This window comes from Camponotus floridanus, unplaced genomic scaffold, assembly GCF_003227725.1.
Source record: "Camponotus floridanus strain SB8 unplaced genomic scaffold, Cflo_v7.5 scaffold60, whole genome shotgun sequence".
NCBI classification, from domain to species: domain Eukaryota; kingdom Metazoa; phylum Arthropoda; class Insecta; order Hymenoptera; family Formicidae; genus Camponotus; species Camponotus floridanus.
In genome coordinates, this window is record NW_020229770.1 from 341574 (window position 1) to 364070 (window position 22497).

At 35.9% G+C, this 22497-nt stretch overlaps 1 protein-coding gene across 8 annotated transcripts in view; it reads right to left on the minus strand.

Moving 5' to 3' along the window:
- The window catches only part of LOC105248902 (gamma-aminobutyric acid receptor subunit beta), a 70593-nt gene that overhangs the window by 26749 nt on the left and 21347 nt on the right, over positions 1–22497 (minus strand). For 4 of the 8 annotated variants that reach the window (XM_011253964.3, XM_011253963.3, XM_011253968.3 and 1 more), the window contains exons 2-3: positions 7559–7656; positions 2873–2940 (exon numbers count right to left, since the gene is read on the minus strand). In XM_011253964.3, coding sequence (XP_011252266.1) covers positions 2873–2940; positions 7559–7656 — 166 coding nt within the window. The remainder of the gene's footprint in view (positions 1–2872; positions 2941–7558; positions 7657–22497) is intronic. The other 4 variants (XM_011253966.3, XM_011253965.3, XM_025413138.1 and 1 more) reach the window with 1 other exon arrangement.

Sequence of the window (22497 nt, forward strand, 5' to 3'; positions counted from 1 at the left end):
TCGATTCCGGGCGAAATTTAATTCAATTTTAGCTTCTGGGGCTGTGAGGGGGATGTCTTGAATACTGCTAAAGAGCTGCTAGAGAGGAAGGAACTCGGACGGACATCACGATCGAGACAATTCGATCGGTTTGTTTATTCTCGCGTGTTCATTCACGAACGTGTGATACGTGCGGTGTTCAGACAGAGAAATGGCGGAAGTGTCGGGCAAAGAGGGGCGGATTTTTTTTTTCGGGCGGCGGGACATAGAGTAATAATAATCGTAAATGGTTTGCAGGCGGCAGCCCATCTCAGCAACCGCGGCATAGCAGCTAGAGCGATCTAAGAAATGATCTAACGGGACGGTCGTGCGTGTTTAATATATTGAACAAAATACTATTTTTTCCCTGAGAGCAGAAAGCAATAAAGAGACGCTCCTCATTCACGTTCTCTCTAACACTACGTGACGCTCGGGGCAGCCCAGGCTCAAAAGTCAGGCAGGAGATCAGTGAACTAAGTTTTCTACGCTCGCAGAAAATGAATGTAGTTAGAAGCAACTGAGATTCGTGATGATTTTCATGGATCCTTTCATCAAGGTCGAAACTTTTAACGGCGTTCCCGCGTCAGTCAATTTTCTAGCAGCGAAATTACACCAAGTGTCTACACGAGAGATTATTTTTAATCAAAATATATTTGACTTTCGCGCGTGAAACTTCCTCGCAATAATTTAGAACGATTCGGATTATATTCTCTCTCTCTCTCTCTTTTTCAAGATTACTTCAATTCGCGCTGCTCCCGTTCCCAGTTGCTGAAACTACAGCCACGTTTTTCGAGCGTAGAACGAGGACAGCCAGTATATATTTATCTGAAATATGAAATAGTACTTTGTCCATTTTTAGTAGTGTCTTTTTTTTCTGTTGTTCGCTACTAAAATATATATGTATGTGTACATGTGTGTGTGTGTGTGTATGTATGGAATAGTGCGTATAAGGTCATACACGCGCACACATATTTCTGCGTCGGTGTAAACTAGTACCGCGATAAGCGGACAGACCACGAGGCACTACAATATATCAAGTGAGTTAGGAGATTTGGCTTGGTTGGCTTCATTTCGGTAGTTTCGAAGTACGAGCGGTAAACCGCATCGCGTAATCGCTATCGTGCGCAAAGTGCGTTTTATACATGAAATACCAACATAAGTGGAATTTTTATGCGGTTATGTCTGCGAACAATAATATATGTACATATATTTGCAGGACGTGCAAGTTAAAATAATTTTGCTACTTTGATAGGGATGAAAAAAAAAATTTACATGGTTAAATATTCGCATGTAAGGCAAATTATGTATTACGCTCCAATTCGCGTAATAATAATATCTGGAATTCTTTTTGTTTCAAGTAATTATTCCTCGAGTTTCGCGCTATTAAAAAAACACATCAAATAAAAATGAAATGTAACCCGCGAAATATCATTAGATCGTATCATTTGATCACATTTTTTTCGAAAGTTGAGTTTATATTATAATTAATAAGCGAGTGTTTTGACAGAGTATTGCTTCTTCCGCAGCGAATCGAAGTAAATGGTATCACAAAGGATATCGAATTATAAAAATCGATCTGCTCCAAATGAAAACGCGAGGAACTTTTGTTTAAGCGTTTAAGAGATATATTCGCAGTTTCGAAATGGAATAGCAATAAATTAATTCTTCTCTATAGTTGCGTTCAATTGATTCCGGAATCAAACGCGCCAAGAAATTCGACTTTTCGGAGCTAAATCGTCTCGATTATCGCATTATGCGACTGCCGCGATTCCGAGCTCGTCGTCTAAATGAAAAGTACATTAAAGAAGCATATAACCCAGAGCAGATGCGGATCTGCTGGCGACAATCAAACTGATTTCATCGTCAGGACGCCGAAGGCGACGCGACGAAGGCGGTGCTCGAGGCGCGTCTCTCATCCTGACTTACGGCCTCTAGGACCAAAGTTTTTTCGTGGTACCAAACGTGGTACGTGAGACGAGATTACAGCCCGCGGGGCAGCAATTAATCGATCGTTATGTGTACGCGTTCGAAGCGAAATAATCGCGAGAGTCCGCGTCGTTGGATAACGAAGATAATTCACGCTTCACAAAGAACATATTAAACCACGAGACATTTATTGGAGGACCGATTCGATCGCTGAAGTATCGCCCCAATTAGTACATGATTAATGACATAAACGAATTGTTTCATTGAGATGACACGGACGTTGTGAGAAATCACCCACATGGATTGCAAATATCGATCATTAATCGCAATTGATATTGAAAGTCGATCATTAGAATCAATTTATCAACAATCTTGTTCTCTCGTTCCTTTGCGGATTTTTTAAATAGATTTGAATCGCATTGCGAATATATTAAATTGCCTGTTTGTCTAATGAGACAAATAATAGGATATTTATGTGTCTAAATAACTACAAACACAAATAAAATGAAGTACACAATTGAAATGAAAATTATATTGCGTGGTGTATCTTCCGAATCTGTGCATACAGTTATTTTAATATGCATTTGTTGGAAGAATGCACAGTCATGTGCGCGTGTATGTACAACAGTATAATCGAATATGCATTTGCACTGTAAGTCTCCCAAGTTTTTGTGCTTTTGTGTGTGTGTGTGTGCGTGTGTGTGTATGTGTTAGTAGATAAAAAGATGCTGATGACAATTCAGTAACGATCAGCGGCAACCGTTGATTTGAAAAATATACGGGCACTAGAAAGTATGGTTGCTTGAGCCAAAAGACCGATGGGGGAAGGGGAGAAGAGGACGGGGAGACCGTTTTTGTGTTTAACCGAGAACGACAGTTAATAAATAACTTTCAGCGGAAATTATTGAGTAAGACCTAGAGGTAGTACCATTTTCACTTCGGATAGGGAGCTGATACTCAAGACGTACATGGTGACGCCCACCTCGACGGGAGGACCTGAAATCGAAGGTTAGTAAGTCTGAGTCGCCGGTATTTCCGGCCGCGACCACACAAGCTACACGGTGAGAGTGACTGTATGGCATTCGTTCGTTAATCTCACGAATATCACACACGTGTACACATATTGCTTTCTTTCTTTCTTTCTTTCATTCGGTAGCGTTTTGTGAGTTTACTGTGAATGCAAAATGGCATGTTGGTGATGTCGCTACGTTGGATGGATCGCTGAAAGTGGTAATCGCTTTCGATTAGACGAAACGTCCGATAATAATTTATACGCTAATTTACGTGTGCTCGGTTGTCAATACGATTTTTCAAAGAGAAGGGCTTTGCTTACATCTGTTTTGATATCTGTAGAGAGGAGCTGTAATGTTGCTTCATATTGCATAATTTATGTTATATACATGTTTAATTTAAAAATCGAGATGAATAAATTAACATATTTTAAGTTAATGGGATTCAATTAAAGTCATGAATAATTGAAAATTATTTAGATCTTTAGTATCTTTTTTCTTTACTTCTTTCTTTTTTAAATTTATAATATGTGTTATATACATTTAATTTAAAATTCAAGATAAATATGTTAACATTTTTTAAGTTCATGAAATTAAATTAAAGTGCTGAATAATCGAAAATTATTTGTATCTTTCTTCTTTTTAAATATTAAATTTATAATATATATTAGTTATTCATCAAGAATATCTTTTTTCGTATCATTTTTTCGTAATCATTTTAATTTTTAATAGGTAACGTATAAAATTAAATTAAAACACAAATTGCAATTTTTTTGTATGTCTATTTAAATACGCGACTATGAATAAATTCAATATGATAGGAGGATATTCCTCTCACAATCTTTACGAAATCTAAATTCAAAGACTCGACGAAGATTCGTGAGGATTTCAGTAGTCTATTTCAGATGTGTGACACGAAATCGAGCACTCTTGCAATCGATAACTCTGCTGCCGGTCGAATTGATCGGCCGCAAAGACGAAGCGGAAAATGTAATCGCGGCCGATCAAGCGGTATCTCACCGAGAAAAGTTTATGGATGAAATTTCGGGCAGAGGATGAAAGGGGGCGGGAAGCCAGGTGCAGATGGAAAGAACCGTTTGTCGAGGGGAGCTCGCAAACGAAGGGTGCGAATTGGGAAGGGGTTAACGAATACAGGCGAGTATATATGTGTCCACGTTGGCATTTTCGCGATAAAGTTGACTCGTAAACAACGGTTCTGCCAACGCCATCGTGCGCCACTCGACCGATATATCTTCATTTCCATTTCTAGGATGTTTTTAAAGCCCTATAGACGAGGAACATCCCATATGGGACACATATTTCACAATGACGTTCTCGCGTACACGCTGGAAAACGCACGACCGACGTGGTATCGAGTTAATTGAAACGCGCCCGTATGCTTTGCCCATGCAAACCGATCACCCATGAGAGAGCTTTACTCCAAAAAAAAAAAAAAAAAATACAAGATATACGAGACATACATGCGATGCAACTGAGAAAGAACAAGAATTAATAATCGACTATGGAGTTGAAAAGTCGCAGACATCATATGTCATCCATATGTCATACTCGAAGATTATTTGTACTATAAATATTTTTATGTTTGCGGACAATATATTTTTTCAGGCATTATATCATCGAGCTAAATTCAATATTTTAGTTTACAAAGTCTAACGGCAGATATTTGTGGCGATATTTTACGAATATATAAAACAATTTTAGAGAGTAATTATATTAAATATTTTTAATATTTTTTTATTTGCGTTATAAAAATACGTAAGTATATAAAAAATATATGTTATGTAGTACACTTTATATGTTGCATCAACGCGTTATGAATTATAAATATTTATGTCGATTTAATGAGTCTGTTTGTCGCAATTCTATCTGAGTCGAGAGACTCTTTTAACACGAAAAGTTGCGTTGTTTATCATTATGCCAAGCCAGTTTATAGAGTGCAAACATTTCGAGTTTCCCGTCACGTATTTTGTCATTTTACATAGGCCTTGGACCGGGACGGTGGAGCTGTTTGAAAATCCGGTCGCGCTCCGAAGAATATCCAATGAAGCGTTACGAGACGAAAAGAGCAGCCGCGGCTGTTTATCCCGTCCATCCACGGTATTCTCGTGCCCGTTTCCGTAATGTTCACGTACCTACATAGCGCGATCTAAATTTTAAATGTTAAAAACCCGCATCCAGCGAATCCCGTGTATCGGGATGCGAGAGCGACGAGAGACGCGGATATCGGCGATTCGAATCGAGACGATACGTTTAGTGCGCCTTTTTGCAATCTATCGACAGTAACCTATATACGTGATCCCGCGGAAAATGAGTCGCTTGCTTTTCACGTTTGACAACTCGACCCCGAGTTTACTGCAAAGTAAGCCATTATTAATGCATCTTTCAGACGTGGTTTGTACAGTCAAGCTAGACTTTGTATATTTCATGTTCTCAATCAATCGCAATCGGCCAGACTTGTCATTACATTTGAAAGCTTATCGATACATTTTTGATTACTACAGTTATTGCCGAAATTTTCGATAACAGTAATAAATTGAATAATATTTCTTTAATACAGAACCGGTTTATGCAATATTTAACATGGAATGTATGCAATTAAATGATAATATGTTGTACGCGTTTATTTTATTTTACTGCGCGCTGAGAATTCGTGATTGCATTAATTTTAATTACACGGCATACGAATTGAAGCTCTTAATTATTCGCTTAACTGCTTTTTCGATTTTTATGTCTGACGTGTAGCAGCAATTATAATTACGAGCGGCAATACATGTCGAATAAATCAATGAATATCGGTAAATATTTTTAGCTTCGTCGAAAATGAAGAACTGAAAATAATTCTCGGTCAATTAAATCCGAAATCTACTTTCGGGGGGAAAAAATAGAGCGGAGCAATATGTAAAGCCGAGCGCGTCATTTTCGTTAGCAGTTCGCGACACGAAGAACCGAAAAAGTACGAGTGTGGTCCTGGAATAGAATCTGGGACAAGAGGAAGGGGGGGGGAGGGTGCGGAGGGATAACGCGGAGGTCGGAATCAAAGTCAAAATCGTAATTGAAGGCGAAAGATACGGAGTCTCTCTGTGTCTTGTCGGTGCGGAGATGCCGTTAACGGTAACCCGTGGCAACCCGTGGAGCGTCCCAGCATCGATCCGAGTTTTATCGAAGCGTTCCAGCCCCGCCCTGCCACCACGAGGCCATCCTCGAAAATGTGTCTTTGTCCGTGGCGGAATCGTCGATACATGAATCATAATCGTACCGCTTTTCGACGCCGATAATCGTTCCGCCAGCTGAGCCTATCCGAAACACGCGGTGCGACTTTTTGGCCGGGCCTAGCCGAAAGTGGGACAGACCGTCCATTGGCAGGCGCTAATTGCTTCTAACTGACTGTCGGCTCCGGCGAGCGTGCTCACTCGAAATTGGCCTAATGGCTCTTTAATATTCCCGTGTTTTATAAGCATCCCGTTTATTCGGCCGCGAAATCGCATCGAGCTCGCGGTCGATAATCGTCTGGCATTTATTCAAAGCGACCATCCGCGCGAAAGTTTATCCGTACCAATTGCGTGCAAACTGTATCTCTCGCGGTTGTCTGAAAGTAAAATGTCAAAGAAAACGTTTCCGTTTTTTTTTTTTTTTTTTTTATTTTTGCCCTCGGGGAATCATGTTTCTTTGAAAATGTGTCTTTGTGACGGTACACGCTTGCCGCATCGCTCTATTGATATTTCTTTTTCAATAGTCATGCGTAATCGAACCTGGGATAAACTGCAAATTATCTCCTTTGACCGATGCGAGAAAAAAAACACGATAAGAGAATCGCGTACACGTGCTGCCGCGCTGTTCCTGTCAGACTTGTTTTATGGAAGCGATGGTATATACTCGAGGTCCGTCGTTTTTGCAGAGTAAACGTGGGAAGCGGCGTCAAAAATATTTCCTGAAGCGTTTCGCTGAAGTTTTACTAGTGTGTCGCGCTATTGTTACACCGAATCGAAAGCTTGCGCTTTATATATCTTGATTTATCGCGTATCGACCTCGTGTGTCAAATTTCTTTCTTTTTTTTTAATGGATCATATCTGTATGCTTGTACATATTTATTCGCTGTCAGTGTATCTCCTTCGATTTATTTTATTCCAGCACTGCATCAAGATGGAATACGATTCCAGTTATTTTTTCTATCCGAGCACACGTAAAAAGCTCTTTCCTGCGCTTGCAGCGAACAAAGTGGGATTAAAAGAATCGTTTGCCAGTATTCTGTCCTTTCGCTAATTGATTGAGTTTGTCAATGTGTCAATATTTGGTTTCTTTCGTCATCTAACTTTTTTAATTTCGTTGGCTGCAAGATAATGTTTTAGATTCACGTAATAGTGCAACGAACATAAAAAAATGAGACGGAGAACGCTTTGCGCAAAACTCGTCACAGCATGTATTATTTCATGTCTGTGAATTAATTGAAGCTATAATTAACGTCAATCAGATAATCATATTAAACGTATGAAATTGACAAGGTTTGCGCATGATATAAAATCCACGCCAGGATAATTGAATGATTTTGGTTATCAAAAAATGGAAGAAATTAAATCCCTACTCACCTCCGTAGTTCGGCCTTACTCTTTTATCGTAACTGACGGAAAAGGAATCTAGTATCGCAGAAATATTCACGTCGCCCAGCATACTGCCGCCGCCAGTTCTGCAAATAGAGAATTAAAAATCTTACATTTTTTTATAAAGAAAATATTGTTCTAATATTGCAATAATTGTCTACAGTATAAATTTTATATTTATTTCTATCTAATCCATGTTTCTTCAATTAAATTAATTAAAGTATGATTGAAAAGAATTTTGTTGCAAAAATATTTTACATTCAATTAAAATGTTTTGATATTAAAAAATTTCTGGATAAATCAATACATATTATAATGTTGCACATACATATGTAACAGCTTTATTTTTAAAAAACTTTTTTATCTTGAAAATTTCCTCACAAATAATACATAAGGCACCACTTCCTGTGACAATTAGAATATAAATTAATGATTATATTTTATGAAATCGATAGCACTAAAATAACTTGTTATCGAATTTTGAGGTGTGGTCATGAAGCTCTTAAAAACTGATATAAATACTAGTATATATATATTAGCATTTTTTCGAAAATAAGTTCGAGAGAAGATATTGTAACAGCTTGCATGATATACACGACTGCGAGAAGTAGATACGCCCAAAGATTCGAGACATAAAGTGCAGGGGGTCTGTTCTTGACTTAACGGGTCAGTAGATACAGATGGCCTCGGTCAGCCAAACAAACGGCCCTTGAATCCACGGGCTGATACGGTTCCGCATTACCTATGAGAGCCCGATCTAATGGTCACAACGGCGCAGCAGCCGATTCCTGTTACGCTAAGTAGAGCAACTCGGCCCGAGAACGTTTTCTGCTTGGCTCAGCGGGCTGACCAAGATCGCATGTAATCACTTTGGCGCAGCGTTGATTCCCGAATCACGCGAGCCCCATATGCTGACGACCTTGGTCGAATCACGCAATATCTTTGCGATATCTGAAGATCGAGTCGCATGAATCGTTGCGAATTTTCATCGGAAAGAGAAAGATAGAAGAAATCAAGTGTGTATTTGCGCAATCTTTTATTTTATCCGCATCGCAATGTGCTTTTACACAAAAGGTTATTTTTCATTTCTAAGTTTCACAATGTTCTTGATCATTGATGTAAACAAAATTTAATTTAAGTTTCACAAAACAATAACATCGATCAATCTGACTAAAAACTTATATATCAATGTTCTTTAATCATATAACTGAAATCATTTGAAATTGTGATTTTTATTATCTAGATATAAGACATTGATCAAATTGTAATAGACAAATGGCAAAAGAAAATTATATCCTATTATATTACTCTTGTATCAGCATAAATTTATTCATGACTCATGATTACTATTTGTTACTTTGACAAAAGTGATTGATTGTTACACAATATCGTCTGATAAAAATCCTCTAAATTAGAGTCAATAATAATGTCGTGCATATTTGATTCGTGCGTTACTCCCAATCATTGAACAAGGTAGACGTAATAAAAGCCTTGACCCTACAATTAGTGTACATATGAGTCAGCAGAATGTTCGAGACACAGTGTACCTATCGTACATCAGCTCTTGCGCGCATAATCTTACAATGAAAGCAAGCAAAGCCGGCGAGCTTGTAAAGTGTTGCACGAATTAGACTAATCAAGATCGTGCATGTTTGCCGCGCTCTATTCTACTGACCAAGATTCCAAGCGTGAGTTATGCGATCTACAATGTGTCCCCGCGATTAAATTCACGGGATTTCGTAATCAATTATAAATCAAGAAAATAACTGCTGTCTAAGTAACTCAGTCTACTTTGTAATTCAAGTAGCAAATTCTTTAATTGTGAAGACCAAAATAATCATTTCGTATTCGCTCACTTATACGAGACAGAATTATTGTAATTACGAGGATTATATGGTGGAGCTATAAAATAGATACTAAATAAATAGATATTAAATAAATCAGCAATTTACATTATGATTTTGATAAATAAAATGATTAAAAAAAAAAGAAGTTACGTTATATAAATATAAGAGAGAAAAAAGAGGAAGGAAACAAAATACTATAATTATGATCAATAAATCATATGAGTTGCTTTTTTATAGAAAATTGAATTATAATTCACTGTTAATTTTACGTGACAATTTATTTTATAACAACTTATATTTATAAAGTGCTTTAGAATAAAGCGTCAGCAAGTGACGGAAGAGTCGATTGATTGTTCACGATAAATATTTGAAGGAATTTATTTTATTGAGCAATTCGTTGCAATATAATGCATCATAGGTAAGTCTCGTGAAACGATATCGCACAATGAAGAAGATTTCGCTACCGAGCTGTGATAATAGGTCAGAGGTTAAACGTATTGATTAGAGGCAGATATCTACTCTGGGAACAAGGGTGCGAATAATACGATGTAGATGGTATCGTGCAGATACGCGCGCGAAAATATAGATAGACTATTTCTCCGAAACTCATCACGAAGAGTCGACTTCATTTCCGTAAGATTGTTGCTTAGAATGTTTCCTGAAGAAAAAACGCGAAGTATTCTCATAAAATAATTACAATTATATAAATATAAATTAGTAAATTTAATAAAAGCAGAGATATACCGTATGAATATATATATATTCTAAATATATCGCATCCATCGCGTGTATTCATGTAATTAATTTTGTTAAACGTCATATCAAGTATATAATTCAATTTAAATTAATATTTTATTTTTGGTCTCTTTATCTGTGATATTCTCCATCACTTTTATCCAGATAAAGGCTTTTTGTTGGCTACAAGCTTTTTTTAATCAACTTTGAATCGTACGATCTAGATGGTTTTGTTTGCTCATAAAAGGAAGAAAAAGGGTAGAGTCCTCCGTTAAAAAGAGAAATGACGTTTTCGATCGTTTGAAATATTTGAAAGACGTCCTTCGAGGTTTAATGTTTACGAGATTTCGTGGGTGTCTGTATTCCGGACGAAAGGACGCGCGTCTCTTTTACGGATTTTCAGGAAGGCCGTTGGAGAAATGTCACGCCATAGTTAAGCGTTTCATGCTTCATTGCCCCAAAAGCGTTGCTACTCGCCAGACAATATTTTCAGAAGCTCGCCAGTTCTTTAGATCTTACGAAAAGTAAGAATCTCTCTTTCCTGCTTCGTAGAAAAATCCATTTTTCTCGCTATTCTGTACGTTGTCTCAAATTATGATCCTCAGGCTTTATTGCTTTCATGTATAAAGCGATATAACGCGAAATTAATGATATAATAATTACGATCAGATAAATCTGTTTAACCGAAATTAGGTCGATTGATAATTCTGTATCAAGCTTTAATCAGAAATTTTGATTAACGGAAATTTATTATAATCGTATTCTCTCTCATAATTCCCTATAATCAGAAATGTGTTCTGTCATATTTAATAGATGCATCTTTATGACCACGCTGTCTATCAATCCGCCATTAATTAATAATGTCACATTAAATTCGATATCTATTAGCACTAAATAGGTTGGGCGCATGGAGGAATGATCGTGGCGTGATTCTACGGATGAGTTGATTTAATAGTATTACCGCAGTACAGTCACGTGGCGAGGTACCGAAGAAAAATGGAAGACATTACGGTGCCTGGGCCGAGTCGGTGTAATTGAAAGTCTCGTAAATAAGAAGGACCGTCCGAGCGGACGAAGACGCCTCGAATTTCAATCTCTCGGATTTCTAAGAGCTCTTGACCCCCGACTCCAACATTTCTTCCGCACACGGTCCTTCTCCTCTCCTCTGTTCCCTCCCTTTTTCTATCCCTTTACTTCATCCTGCTTAGCCTCTCCCTTCCTGGTCCTGTTTCTTTTAGTTTTTCCAACTCGTTGCAATTTTCCTGCCTTTAAGGAATGATGAAAAACCATCTCACAAATTTTCTCTAGAAACTTACGTTTATTTCTAGCTCGATAGCTTCGATGTGCACACGGGCAACAACTCGTCTCTTCTCTTTTCTTCTTGTCTTTTTTCAGCAGATTCAAAGAGCGACATGATGCAAGTGTACTCGAGCATTCCTTTGCTTATCATTACATGAATTTAGTTCTGCTCTGATTTCCGATTTTGTCATTATAATAATGATTATCGAATCGAAAATATGTATAATTAGTTGGCTATGTTGTATATATTATATTATATTATATATGCAGGAAAATTCGATTTACATATCACTATCTGATTATAATCGATTACAAATTATACCTTTTACACGTGCAATTTCAATGATAATATTCGCGAAACGTATAGGTAAAGTTATCGCAAACAAGTTTTATTTTTGTAATTTTTCAAAATTCGTAAATATGTATATTTCGCCATTAAGCTAAATATCAATAAGTGTATACGGGAAGCATTTCATTTTTCCAGATATATTTTAGAAAGGCAAACATTTTTGTGACGAGGGTACTTCCGCCGACCTCGTTTCCTGGCATTTAAATTAACAGCGTTTCGCACAATTTATTTTCAAGCTAATGTCAAACAATTGCCGGCAACTTCGCCGACATTGTCGACTATGTCGAGTGGTTGACGTCTTTGAAAGGTGGAAGTCTCGAGGCTTTTGTAAGAGTCTCTTCTTGTAATTAAGAAGTTATCGACTACGAGATGTTGCATCAGTTCCTCGTCCCCTCTCTCGATTTCGACCTATCGTCCTGATTTTCTTCGCATCTCTTTTTTTCTCGTCGCGTTATTTCAATCCCGAGGCCGATCCTTCCTTGCCAATAACATACAACGTTTGCGCGAGGATTGGTTATGAATTATTCATGATGAAGAGCAAACGGACGAAAAAGCGATTTTATACACTGTTCGTCCGGACGTTATATATAATCAACGAAAGCCGGTTGCACGAGCGGTTACGTTTTTCAGTGTGATTTACGTTAATTTCGGCGCCCATCTACCATTGCGGGAGATTCAGGAAGTCATAAGTAGCGAGCGCGTCCTTCCGGTCAGCGCCGCGTGTTTCCTTTTTATCGATATCACAGCTGGGAACTTCTCTGTTCTCATATTTCTCTATCTACATATAAATCTTTCTCGCCTTTATTCATTCCCTCGATAACAATTATTTATTGTATGCTTCTGAATCTGATAAAACTTATTAGCTTTTAATCGTAAATTTTAAAATTAATGAGGGAAAATCAAGTGGGAATAATACGATAATTAATATAAATAAATCCGATTAACCTATGAAATGCATCGCTAGATATTTTATATTAACCTTTATATTATTCGATATTAAATTTTTTAAATATTTAAATATTGATACGCTCATTTTTTGGATCACATATAATTTTACAAAGTTATCGAGCTAGAAATAAATGTGGTTACACTTGCACAATCTCTTTACAAAATCTTTCGTCGATTTTCAAGTAAATCACGATGTTTGCGGGGAATCTTTCGATCATTTCTCAAAGTATCATTAAATCTAGAGACGTCCGTTGCTCTTTTTTCGGATAATTGTCTTACACAAAAATGCACGTTTCAAAGATATTATTTTCGGGCGATAATAAATAACGCGCATAAGAGCTCGGAGGATCGTCGCGACATCAGGCTAGATAACACGAAAAAACCAGCAGAAGAATTCGAAATAGGATGATAGCGAGAGAGCAGACATCCATTCGATCGTAACGCTGGGCCGTGAGATACATTTGACGATGATACACGGGGATGATGGACCGCTGGATCCATTTGTCACTGTCCGTAGAGCAAGCCGTCGCTCATCTCATCCTCTCTCGCTTCTTCTGCATGCGCAAGCTTCTTTCGCGTCGTTGAGCTTTTGCCAATATACAAAAAATCTTGCGAATCATCAGCGCCCGATCGATGGCACGTGAGATTGCTAAAACCGCATGCGGGGTAAGAAAAAATTTCGAAACAACATTGTTGATTCGAAGACTGAATATATTGAACGAGAAAATATTTTCCAGGCTTTTACTTGCGTCAATTTAATGGACTATTAAGGCTACTTTTTCATCTTTATCAAGTGACAGACATGACGTTATATGATGTCAAGTGTGATATGTGAGTTAAAATATCGCGAAATATCTTAAAATAACGCGATAAAAACATTTCTATGCGTAATATTAGGAATGATTTATGTTGAAAATAGCGTAAATCCAAGAATTAAAATTAACTTTCATAATTTGCAATACACTTGATATGTTAAACATATATTTTAATGTATACATAATATAAATAGCATTATAAAATACACATGCTGTAGACTTATATAAATTCACTTGATTTTCATGTTTATTATGGAGAGAAAGTTTGTACTATAATTATAATTCACATTAGATATCTGTATTTTCAATAATTTTTTAAAAATGTTCAGCCCGATTATATATGTACCATCTGTTTAGTTCATTCTGTTATCATCATCTCGTGATATTTAATATGCAATATATTTATTCACATGCCTGCGAGCTAGAGGATCTTTAAAAAATAATTAATGCGCTCCAATTAATCCACGAGCAATGTCAATATATCGAATGCCTACGCATATGCATAATTCTGACCTTTTCTGTCGATTTCATTTGGCTCGTATTAATTCGGCTTCTAGCGTTTCATTAATTCTGACCTTTCTTGACACGGTATCAATATCAGTCTTTCGGAAAATTGGATTATCACGCGTCTTGCCTCCTGCCTGTGTCTTATTTTAGTTTCCTCTCTATTTTATCGTTTCTATCTCGAAGCTCGCTTTCGCAGTGTCTTTGGCTTGAAATTTAATCCTGCCTTTTCGCGTAGGCAGTATAAATTTCTCGAACATCAAAAGAATTGTGCGTCAAATCTGTCGTGCGTAACAGATTTTCTGAAAGTGTATATAAACGTACAGGGATATAGCTTTATAGCAGATGTATAGAGGGTGAACGGATTCAAATGAGAATGTAAGCGGGGGCGGCGTTTCGCAGAAACTCACGTCGCACAACATCAGAGTCGATGGGAAAACAGAGAGCGCAGCATCCGGCTGGGGTGGGTTATCGACGCATTTGTGTAAGCTTGTGCGCGCGAATCTGACGTCATTGGGTACCTTTCCCCCGACCTCTCTTCCACCCTCTCGGTGTGACGCCCTCTATGTGGGTTATGACGACGGTAGGGAATACCTGGTCGCTTTAACCCCCTGTGCATCTGTGTTCGACTCGTGCTTATGGGATCTCGGGTTTATATCGCGCAAATACCCCGTAAAGTAGGATAGATAAGATTGTGTAAAAAATTGAAAGAGAAATTGAAAGCTTCAAATTTATCTGATTATCAATTAAAAGAAAATAATTACAATGTGACATAAATGTTATTACAATCACTAGTCAATATAGGAATAACAAGGTTAAAAAAATCCATGCTTTTATTAATCATATATAAATGTTATTCTGATAATTATGGATATTCTTTTTTACTTTTTATCTATCTATTTGAAAATGGATTGTGTTGTCAAAGTTTTATGTAATATTTTGATCTTATTTTCTCAACTAATGCTATATTTCATTGTATATATATATATATATATATATATATATATATATATATATATATATATGTATGTATTAACTTTGCTTTGAAGAGAAGAGAGAGCGATACGAGACAATTCAAGCGCCCGATGTCGTTTACGGGTATTGAACTTTATTGCGAGTGTAGGTGGAGACAGGTTTAATCGAATAAGTTAGGGTTTTTGCCGAGTTCTCTGAAACGATGCAGGGAAAATGACATTGCGAATGTTGAAGGCAGCTATAAAGAAATTCCTGAAAGTTAAGTGAATTTCTGATATCTTGAAAGAGTATTTGCGAAAGAAAGGGAATTGCTAGCGTTATTTCTTGATGTTATGAAAAGATTTACTATTACTAGTAAATTTTATAATTAAATTAGCACGTTATTTGATATTAATATTTGCGATGTTTTAAATATAAAACATCAATTAAATGAAAAAAGATTAATCCTGTCGAATAAATTTTTACTAATTAATTTTTCACATTTTTTTCTCTAATAACGTTATAAATTAATAATACAATAGCTATATAATAACGTTATAAATTAATAATACAGTAGCTAATTTATTAATATAACAATATATAGTATAATTTCAACAAAAAAAACATTATTATAATTTAATTTAAATTTTTGCTAAATTTAATTTAATTTTTTTAGATAATTAGAAAATGGAGAATTTTCTTTCTTACATGAAACGTAATGTTTATTTTCATATACTTTTCATATACTTTTTCATATACTTTTGTACAGAAAAATAGGTTTTGTGCGAACTTCATTTTGAAATTTCTACTTCTTTTGTGTTATCCGATAACAGAATGTACTTTTTTACAACAAAAGAATAATTTGATCCTGCTTGATGAACCTCCTGTGTTTAATTTATCTTTTTTTTTTACGTGTTCCACTTTCTTCTTTTTAACCGAGAAGCGAAGCGCGTGTAATTTATCTTTCAACCGTGTGTTTCTCGTTTCTCTGTATGAGGTTTAAGAAGAGCTGCGTCGCAGACTATGTCGACACTCCCGAGACAACCACTTCCGGTATTTAGGTAAGCGACGAGCGGATGTGAAGCGCAAGAGAAACAAGGCGTTCCCATTAAACGCGACGGCATACGATGATGCTTAAATCGCTATCAGCGTTTCTTTAGCTTCATTGTGTTTGTTCCTAATAGCCGACGATGCCGAAAGAGACTTATTTCCCATTGGAACTGCCGAGAGAACTTCCCGCTTTCTCTACTAACGTCCCTACGACACGAAGGTTTCACCTAACGAAAACAATATTGGTTGCATGGCATAAAGGTTTTATCGTTTGATGACAGTCATTATCGCGTAAATGTGAGCCAAGCAATTTCCTGGACGCAATCTACCTTAGATGATTGGTCGAAGTCGTTTAACATTTGATATCAGCTTGCAATCCCTCTCGAGGTCTACCTCGAAAAATGCTTAAATATAATTTTGAGTCTCGTTGCATTCGCACACAACTACTATTGCGTGCAGAACACAAACTAGTCTACTGTTCTAAAGAAATTTGTCAGAAATATATGTGATAAATCTATTGCTCCGAATAAATTCGTTGAATTTTCCTGAATTTATAAAGAAAGTGTTATATTATAAAACATATATATTTTTTATTAATAAATTATATTAAAGTATAATATATTTATAATATATTTTAATATAATTTATTATCATTTTATAGCATCTTTTAATATAATTCTATTGTAATATTTTAATAATATAATTTTTTTAGTATAAAATTCAACGAATATGTATGTTTTAAAATATTTTAGAAAATTCAGCGAATATATATGTATATATATTTACGTAGAATACATTAAATACATACGTAAAAATTACGTCATTATGTCATAATACTGCTGATGTTTTTGCCGCATTCACAAATTTCAATATGCAATGTAAATTTTTAAATCTTGCAGCAATGGTATAAAATGCATTCCGCGTAGAAAATATTTTCGTTAAATGCTAATAGCTACCCGGAAATATTTCAATGTATACATAACGCGTACAAACACACGAGCAATGAATCATAAGATTGCGGGTATCAAGAGCAATATGGCGAAAGATGTCGAAGAACGAAGACGAAGATAAGAACGAGAGTAAGATATATGGACTCAACATCCTAGCTTTAGCAAACGGATCTCTGGCTCAAGAGTTACGGCGGAAATTGTTGCGCAAGTACGATTACAATAGCGCAAGTTGTTCCACAGCATCTTCGTAAGAGCCTATATTATTCATGCATAGGATGCTTGCCATTTCTCCCCCTTCTTGTGCCTCCGCTTTTTCAGCTCGCTTGACTTGTATTTTCTACTAGTTTGTCTTGAATAACTCAAATTAATCGAGATTCCTACGTTTAATAATATCTATAATTGCTAGAAGCTATCTAAGACCAACATCTAGATATTTAAAAAAGCTTATCGCGATAAATTTTTTATTTGAAATAGATTTTAACCTCTCTTTATGCGTATATTAGGAAACATGTGTATTTTCAAGATTTTTGAATTTATATAACTTTTGCGATGGAAATATTGCAGACACATACATACATATGCATTTAAAATACTGAATATTAATTTATTTATGATGTATTAATTTTATTAGTTAGTTTTCTGCAGCGATACTAACAGATAACTTTATTATATATAATAATTGAACATCACATACATATGCAACGTTTTAATTTAAATATGATTAATCCCCGATGAGATAGAGAGAGAAAATAATATACAATGCTTATTAATATTCCAACATATAAAATTATTAATGCATTATGTTGTTATTAATATTATTAATAATTTAACATAGTAAAGCGTTTATACATTATTAATTATTAATTCGTGCATAATATATTTTCGATCACTATACATTTAAACATTATACGTAAAATCATATTATAGAACTGCCTTTCATTGAGAGTAGGTTCAAAAATTTTTTTATTGTCTGTTGGGAACAACATGAAGATACTCTTGTGAGGATATTTTATTTTGACCATGGACGACAGGAAAAACTGAATCTTAAACCATATGTAATCATTCAGAGTTACTCTCATAGATAATCTTTTCTTATAACAATGTAAAATTAACTGAAAACAGCATTATTCTAATTTACGAAAAGCAATTTTTGAAAGTGAAAAGAATATCTAAATAATATTATCATGTAATAATTCGTATATTTGAGCGATATCTCGATGGTTTTCATTAAAAAGCGTAGCAAAAATTACATGATTTTTTAAGGATAAATGAAACCATTATCGACGACGAGCTCTGTCTCTACAAGGACCTCGACGACGATCGCGATAAAGACGTCGGCTTCATTGTCTTCGACACTATTCGCTGTGCTTCTCGCCGCGAGCGTGCTCCCAGTTATGAATGTAAACAATGAGGCTGTAATGCTCGACGCGAATAACCGAGATCGAAGATACAGGCGGAACACAGGCGGACTTCGACGTCGACGACAAAGACGTCGTTCTCCGCCGTCTTTATTGCCACTCGTTGCCCTTTTCATCCTGTCGCGGCGTGCTTACGATTACGAATGTCGGCGATTAACTAAGATCCTAGATAAACGCGTCTGACGGCAATGATACCTCGTAGAGGTATACCTTGTAGACAACGACGACGACGACGATGTCGTTTCAGCACTTTGGCGGAACCTATCGCTTTATTACAGATTCACCGTGAGCTTATCTGCAGGACACGCGATGCTCTTGGGAATTCAGACAACAAGCCATTGAGTTAGAGGGTGAGAACAAGATATATGTAGCTCTTCTAGGAGTGCTTCTATAAAAATTATTCAGAGACGACGCATCACTCCTACGAGTGATAAATTACTTTAACGCATTAAATTTTTTAAACTGTATACTTTAAAAGTCCTTCATACTTTTTCGTATAATTATTCATTTGCGCTCGGAATACTGCGCTTTATAAATTCCTCGCTTCTTCTTGAAGAATAATTAGTTCTTAGAGATGAGTAATTTAAATTTACTTTTACACGTAAATTTTTGAAAACCAACAGCATGATTGCTTTATAAACAATAGTTTGCATATCAAAAGTATCACAGCGGTGATACTTTTGATAATGTAATATTAAATTATATATGCGTTTTAATTTCATCTCTCTCTCTCTCTATTTTTGTTTTTAATCTTCCAAAATGTGTAAATTTGGGATCAAATAAACGCTTATTCTATATTTAATATTATAAGCGAAAGAAAACTCTCACAAGTATAATTAACTTGATTATAAATGTTCATGTTTTCATGTCGAAATTTAATTGAAGCAAAATCCAGTCACGGAGAATATTTAAATTAAGGATTTAAAAGTAAGATTTTTAAAAATTTTATCCCGCTAATATTCAAGCATCGGAGATGGGCAAGATTTCTACGCCGCGGTATAATGCCAACGTAAATATAAAACGTATGTAATTATTGATTATGTGCGCTCATACGTACACGGCCGTAGATATTTTTAGTGTTAAGTGACACTAACTATAGGCACAGGACTTACTTAATATGTAGTAAGGTTAACTATGATATTAACGATGGAAATATCTTATGATTCAGCTGATTGAATCAAGCGAAACTTTCTTTACCATTGACATAAATATTAATCACTAGAAGATTAATCATTGAAGCGCGCAAACTTTACATTTTTTAGAAAGAACAGATATTATAGATGAATAAAAAAAGAGCGAAATTAAAGTGGATGCTGCAAAGTATCGTTATGCATTTTAACCTTCGGTTAGACAGATCCTATTAATAGGGTCCAAATCACCCTATTATTAATTAAATAGTTTTTATCAATATGTGCTCAGGAAAGATCCCATAAATAAAACGAAGATATTAAGAAATAATCTGCATCGTGCACAAGTAAGATTAATATCTTTGTCGCTGTAATAGAGACGAATAATTCATTCAAGATAATTATACATTTCTCTGTCTAAAAATCAGTCTTGAAAAGAATTATATTATATTATAAAAAAATACTATTACTTTTTGATATAGGCATTGAATTTTTGACTCAAGATTAAATCTTGTTAATTCTATTATATAATCGTTTACTGGAAAATCCAGCTAATAAAAACTTTGAAAATTGAAAAATTCTAATTTTGATGAATCATACAGAAAGGATAAATAAATGAATTTGGAAATTTTCATTTGCGGCCTAAAAACGATTCTAAAGGATGAAACCACTCATAGGTAGAATGACTTTTTTCGATAGATCTCGAAAATTATTCTATCTAATCAAAGATTTAAAAATGTTTATGTAAAAGTATTATCGTAAGAACGTTTCTATTTAATCACATTAATAAAATTTTAAAAGTATAATTTTTGAAAAACGATTTTTCAAGAATTTGTGAAAAAATTATTTTATTAATGTATTAAGCAATCAATTATAGAAGTATTCTTACTATTAATTAAACTTTCTGTATAAAACATTTTTTGATATTTCTAATAATTTTGAAGAGAAAGGTAAAAAGCCACTTTACATAAAAGGTATTTTCATCCCTTAAAATCATTTCTGGGATGCAATTGAAAAGTGCTAAATTCATCTATTTACCCTTTCCTCTCTGTGTGTAAAGTTTCATCAAAATCGAAATTTTCCAATTCACGAGGTTCTGTTGTAAGTATTAATTGATCTAGATCATACGAGAACCGAAGATTGCGGACGATTTATCGAGTATCGCATATCGCCGCATTGCGATGACCAGTTAAATGCTGTGTTATTACTTTTAATAATTAAGGCGCTGCATTCTCATTAACTTGGGTCACAATAAAATTGCGCCATCGTTACCTGGCCGTTATTACGTAATGGAAATGTCACTGTAACCCGGACAGGGAGAGCCCGACGGAGAGGAAGGGTAGGAAAGGTTCGGGGAGGGGTGGAGGGGCTATTCTTGCGATTTATGCCGGCCTTTTGCATCCCGCGCGCAGCGTGCACCTCCGTTATTAAAGCCATTAAAGGTCGCGACCATAGCTTGCATAATTAACCAAGATCGATGGTACAAGCAACGACGGGAATGACGACGTCACCCCCCGGCCGGTGGCGCTTTGGTGATATATGTACAAGCTTCTAATACTTTTTATTACGCGAATTGCATGACTGATGTTTCTGATGCTTCTCGCGGCCGGCAAGTCTCTTTTCTTCGCCATCCCGTCTTTTCCGCGGAATTTTCTCAGTTTTGTCAAACTTTTTACCTCGCCGTTTCTTCTTCGGCGCACGCGAGCATTTGAGAGCTCATACGAACAAGTGAGGAAGGAATGCTCGCATACTTTGGCTCGTCGAAGTAAGGAAAGACGGGAAGCTCACATGATATATATCTTTTAACCGCATCTTGAAACCGCAAAAAACTATATTACCTGTCTTTTTATAATCTTATAACATACTCAAGTCAAACTGACAAGCCAAATATATCCTTTTCCGCTCTGATATCCTTTTATGTTGCATTTTTTCTTTAAACTAGTATGAGTAAAATATTTTTTGTTAAATAATGTAACTAATAAGTCACTTTAATAAGTCGGTAGATAATTAATTAATTTACGTTTAGCACTATGTATGACGGGAGAAGATAGATAGCATGCATCATCTGTATCATTTACTCATAACACGAGTTACCGTAGCCATAAGGGAACAGGTATCGGCTATTATCATCGAATACTGAATGCCTCATCTCTATCGATGCATATATAACGTTTTCGATGCGGCAGTAAATTTCAACTCCAATATAGCACCCCTCGTTCGTCCCTACCTTTGGCTTTACTAAGTCTTCATCATTTCGCGTGACAATGAACGTTATCAACGTTAATGAGGTATATGAGATGCATATCATGGCGTTTTATGGGTGGTCTTTTTCCCGCTCACTTTATTATCCCGTTATGAACACGGTCTCGAGAGTAATAACTACAAATGCGTCTGCTCCATGAAATAAACGACAATTTTTTTCATTTCGAGCTACATATTATCTCGTATATATCACTTACATATTGCAGCGTTTTTTTTATCATCGCTTCGAATAATGCTGCGTATTCTTCCCAAGAGCAGCTGTCAGTTAGAGAAGAAACATGACCTTGTTATTCACAATCAGTTCCACCTCTGACAGAATATGTATACACTGTACGGCGCCTTTAATATCATTATACCGTCGTTTCATCATTAGCATAATTTATGGCAACGCCTGATCATAAAATATCATCAGCTCATGCGATATTCTGCGTTTACCATCCCATATGAGCTTAATAATTCAGCGCGCGGTTTTTAATCTACATTTTTCATCGGATTGATAATACCGGGGAAAAATGTAAGGGAAAATCTCGGTTACGTGTAATGTAAACGAGCACGGACAATTTTTTAACGGTCGCGTTTGTTCGCGCGACGCGCAATAATTCTCACGCGAATCGTACTCCCGTTCCCTGATCTAAAGTCTACGAGAATTGCATTAAGCCCCGGGTGAAG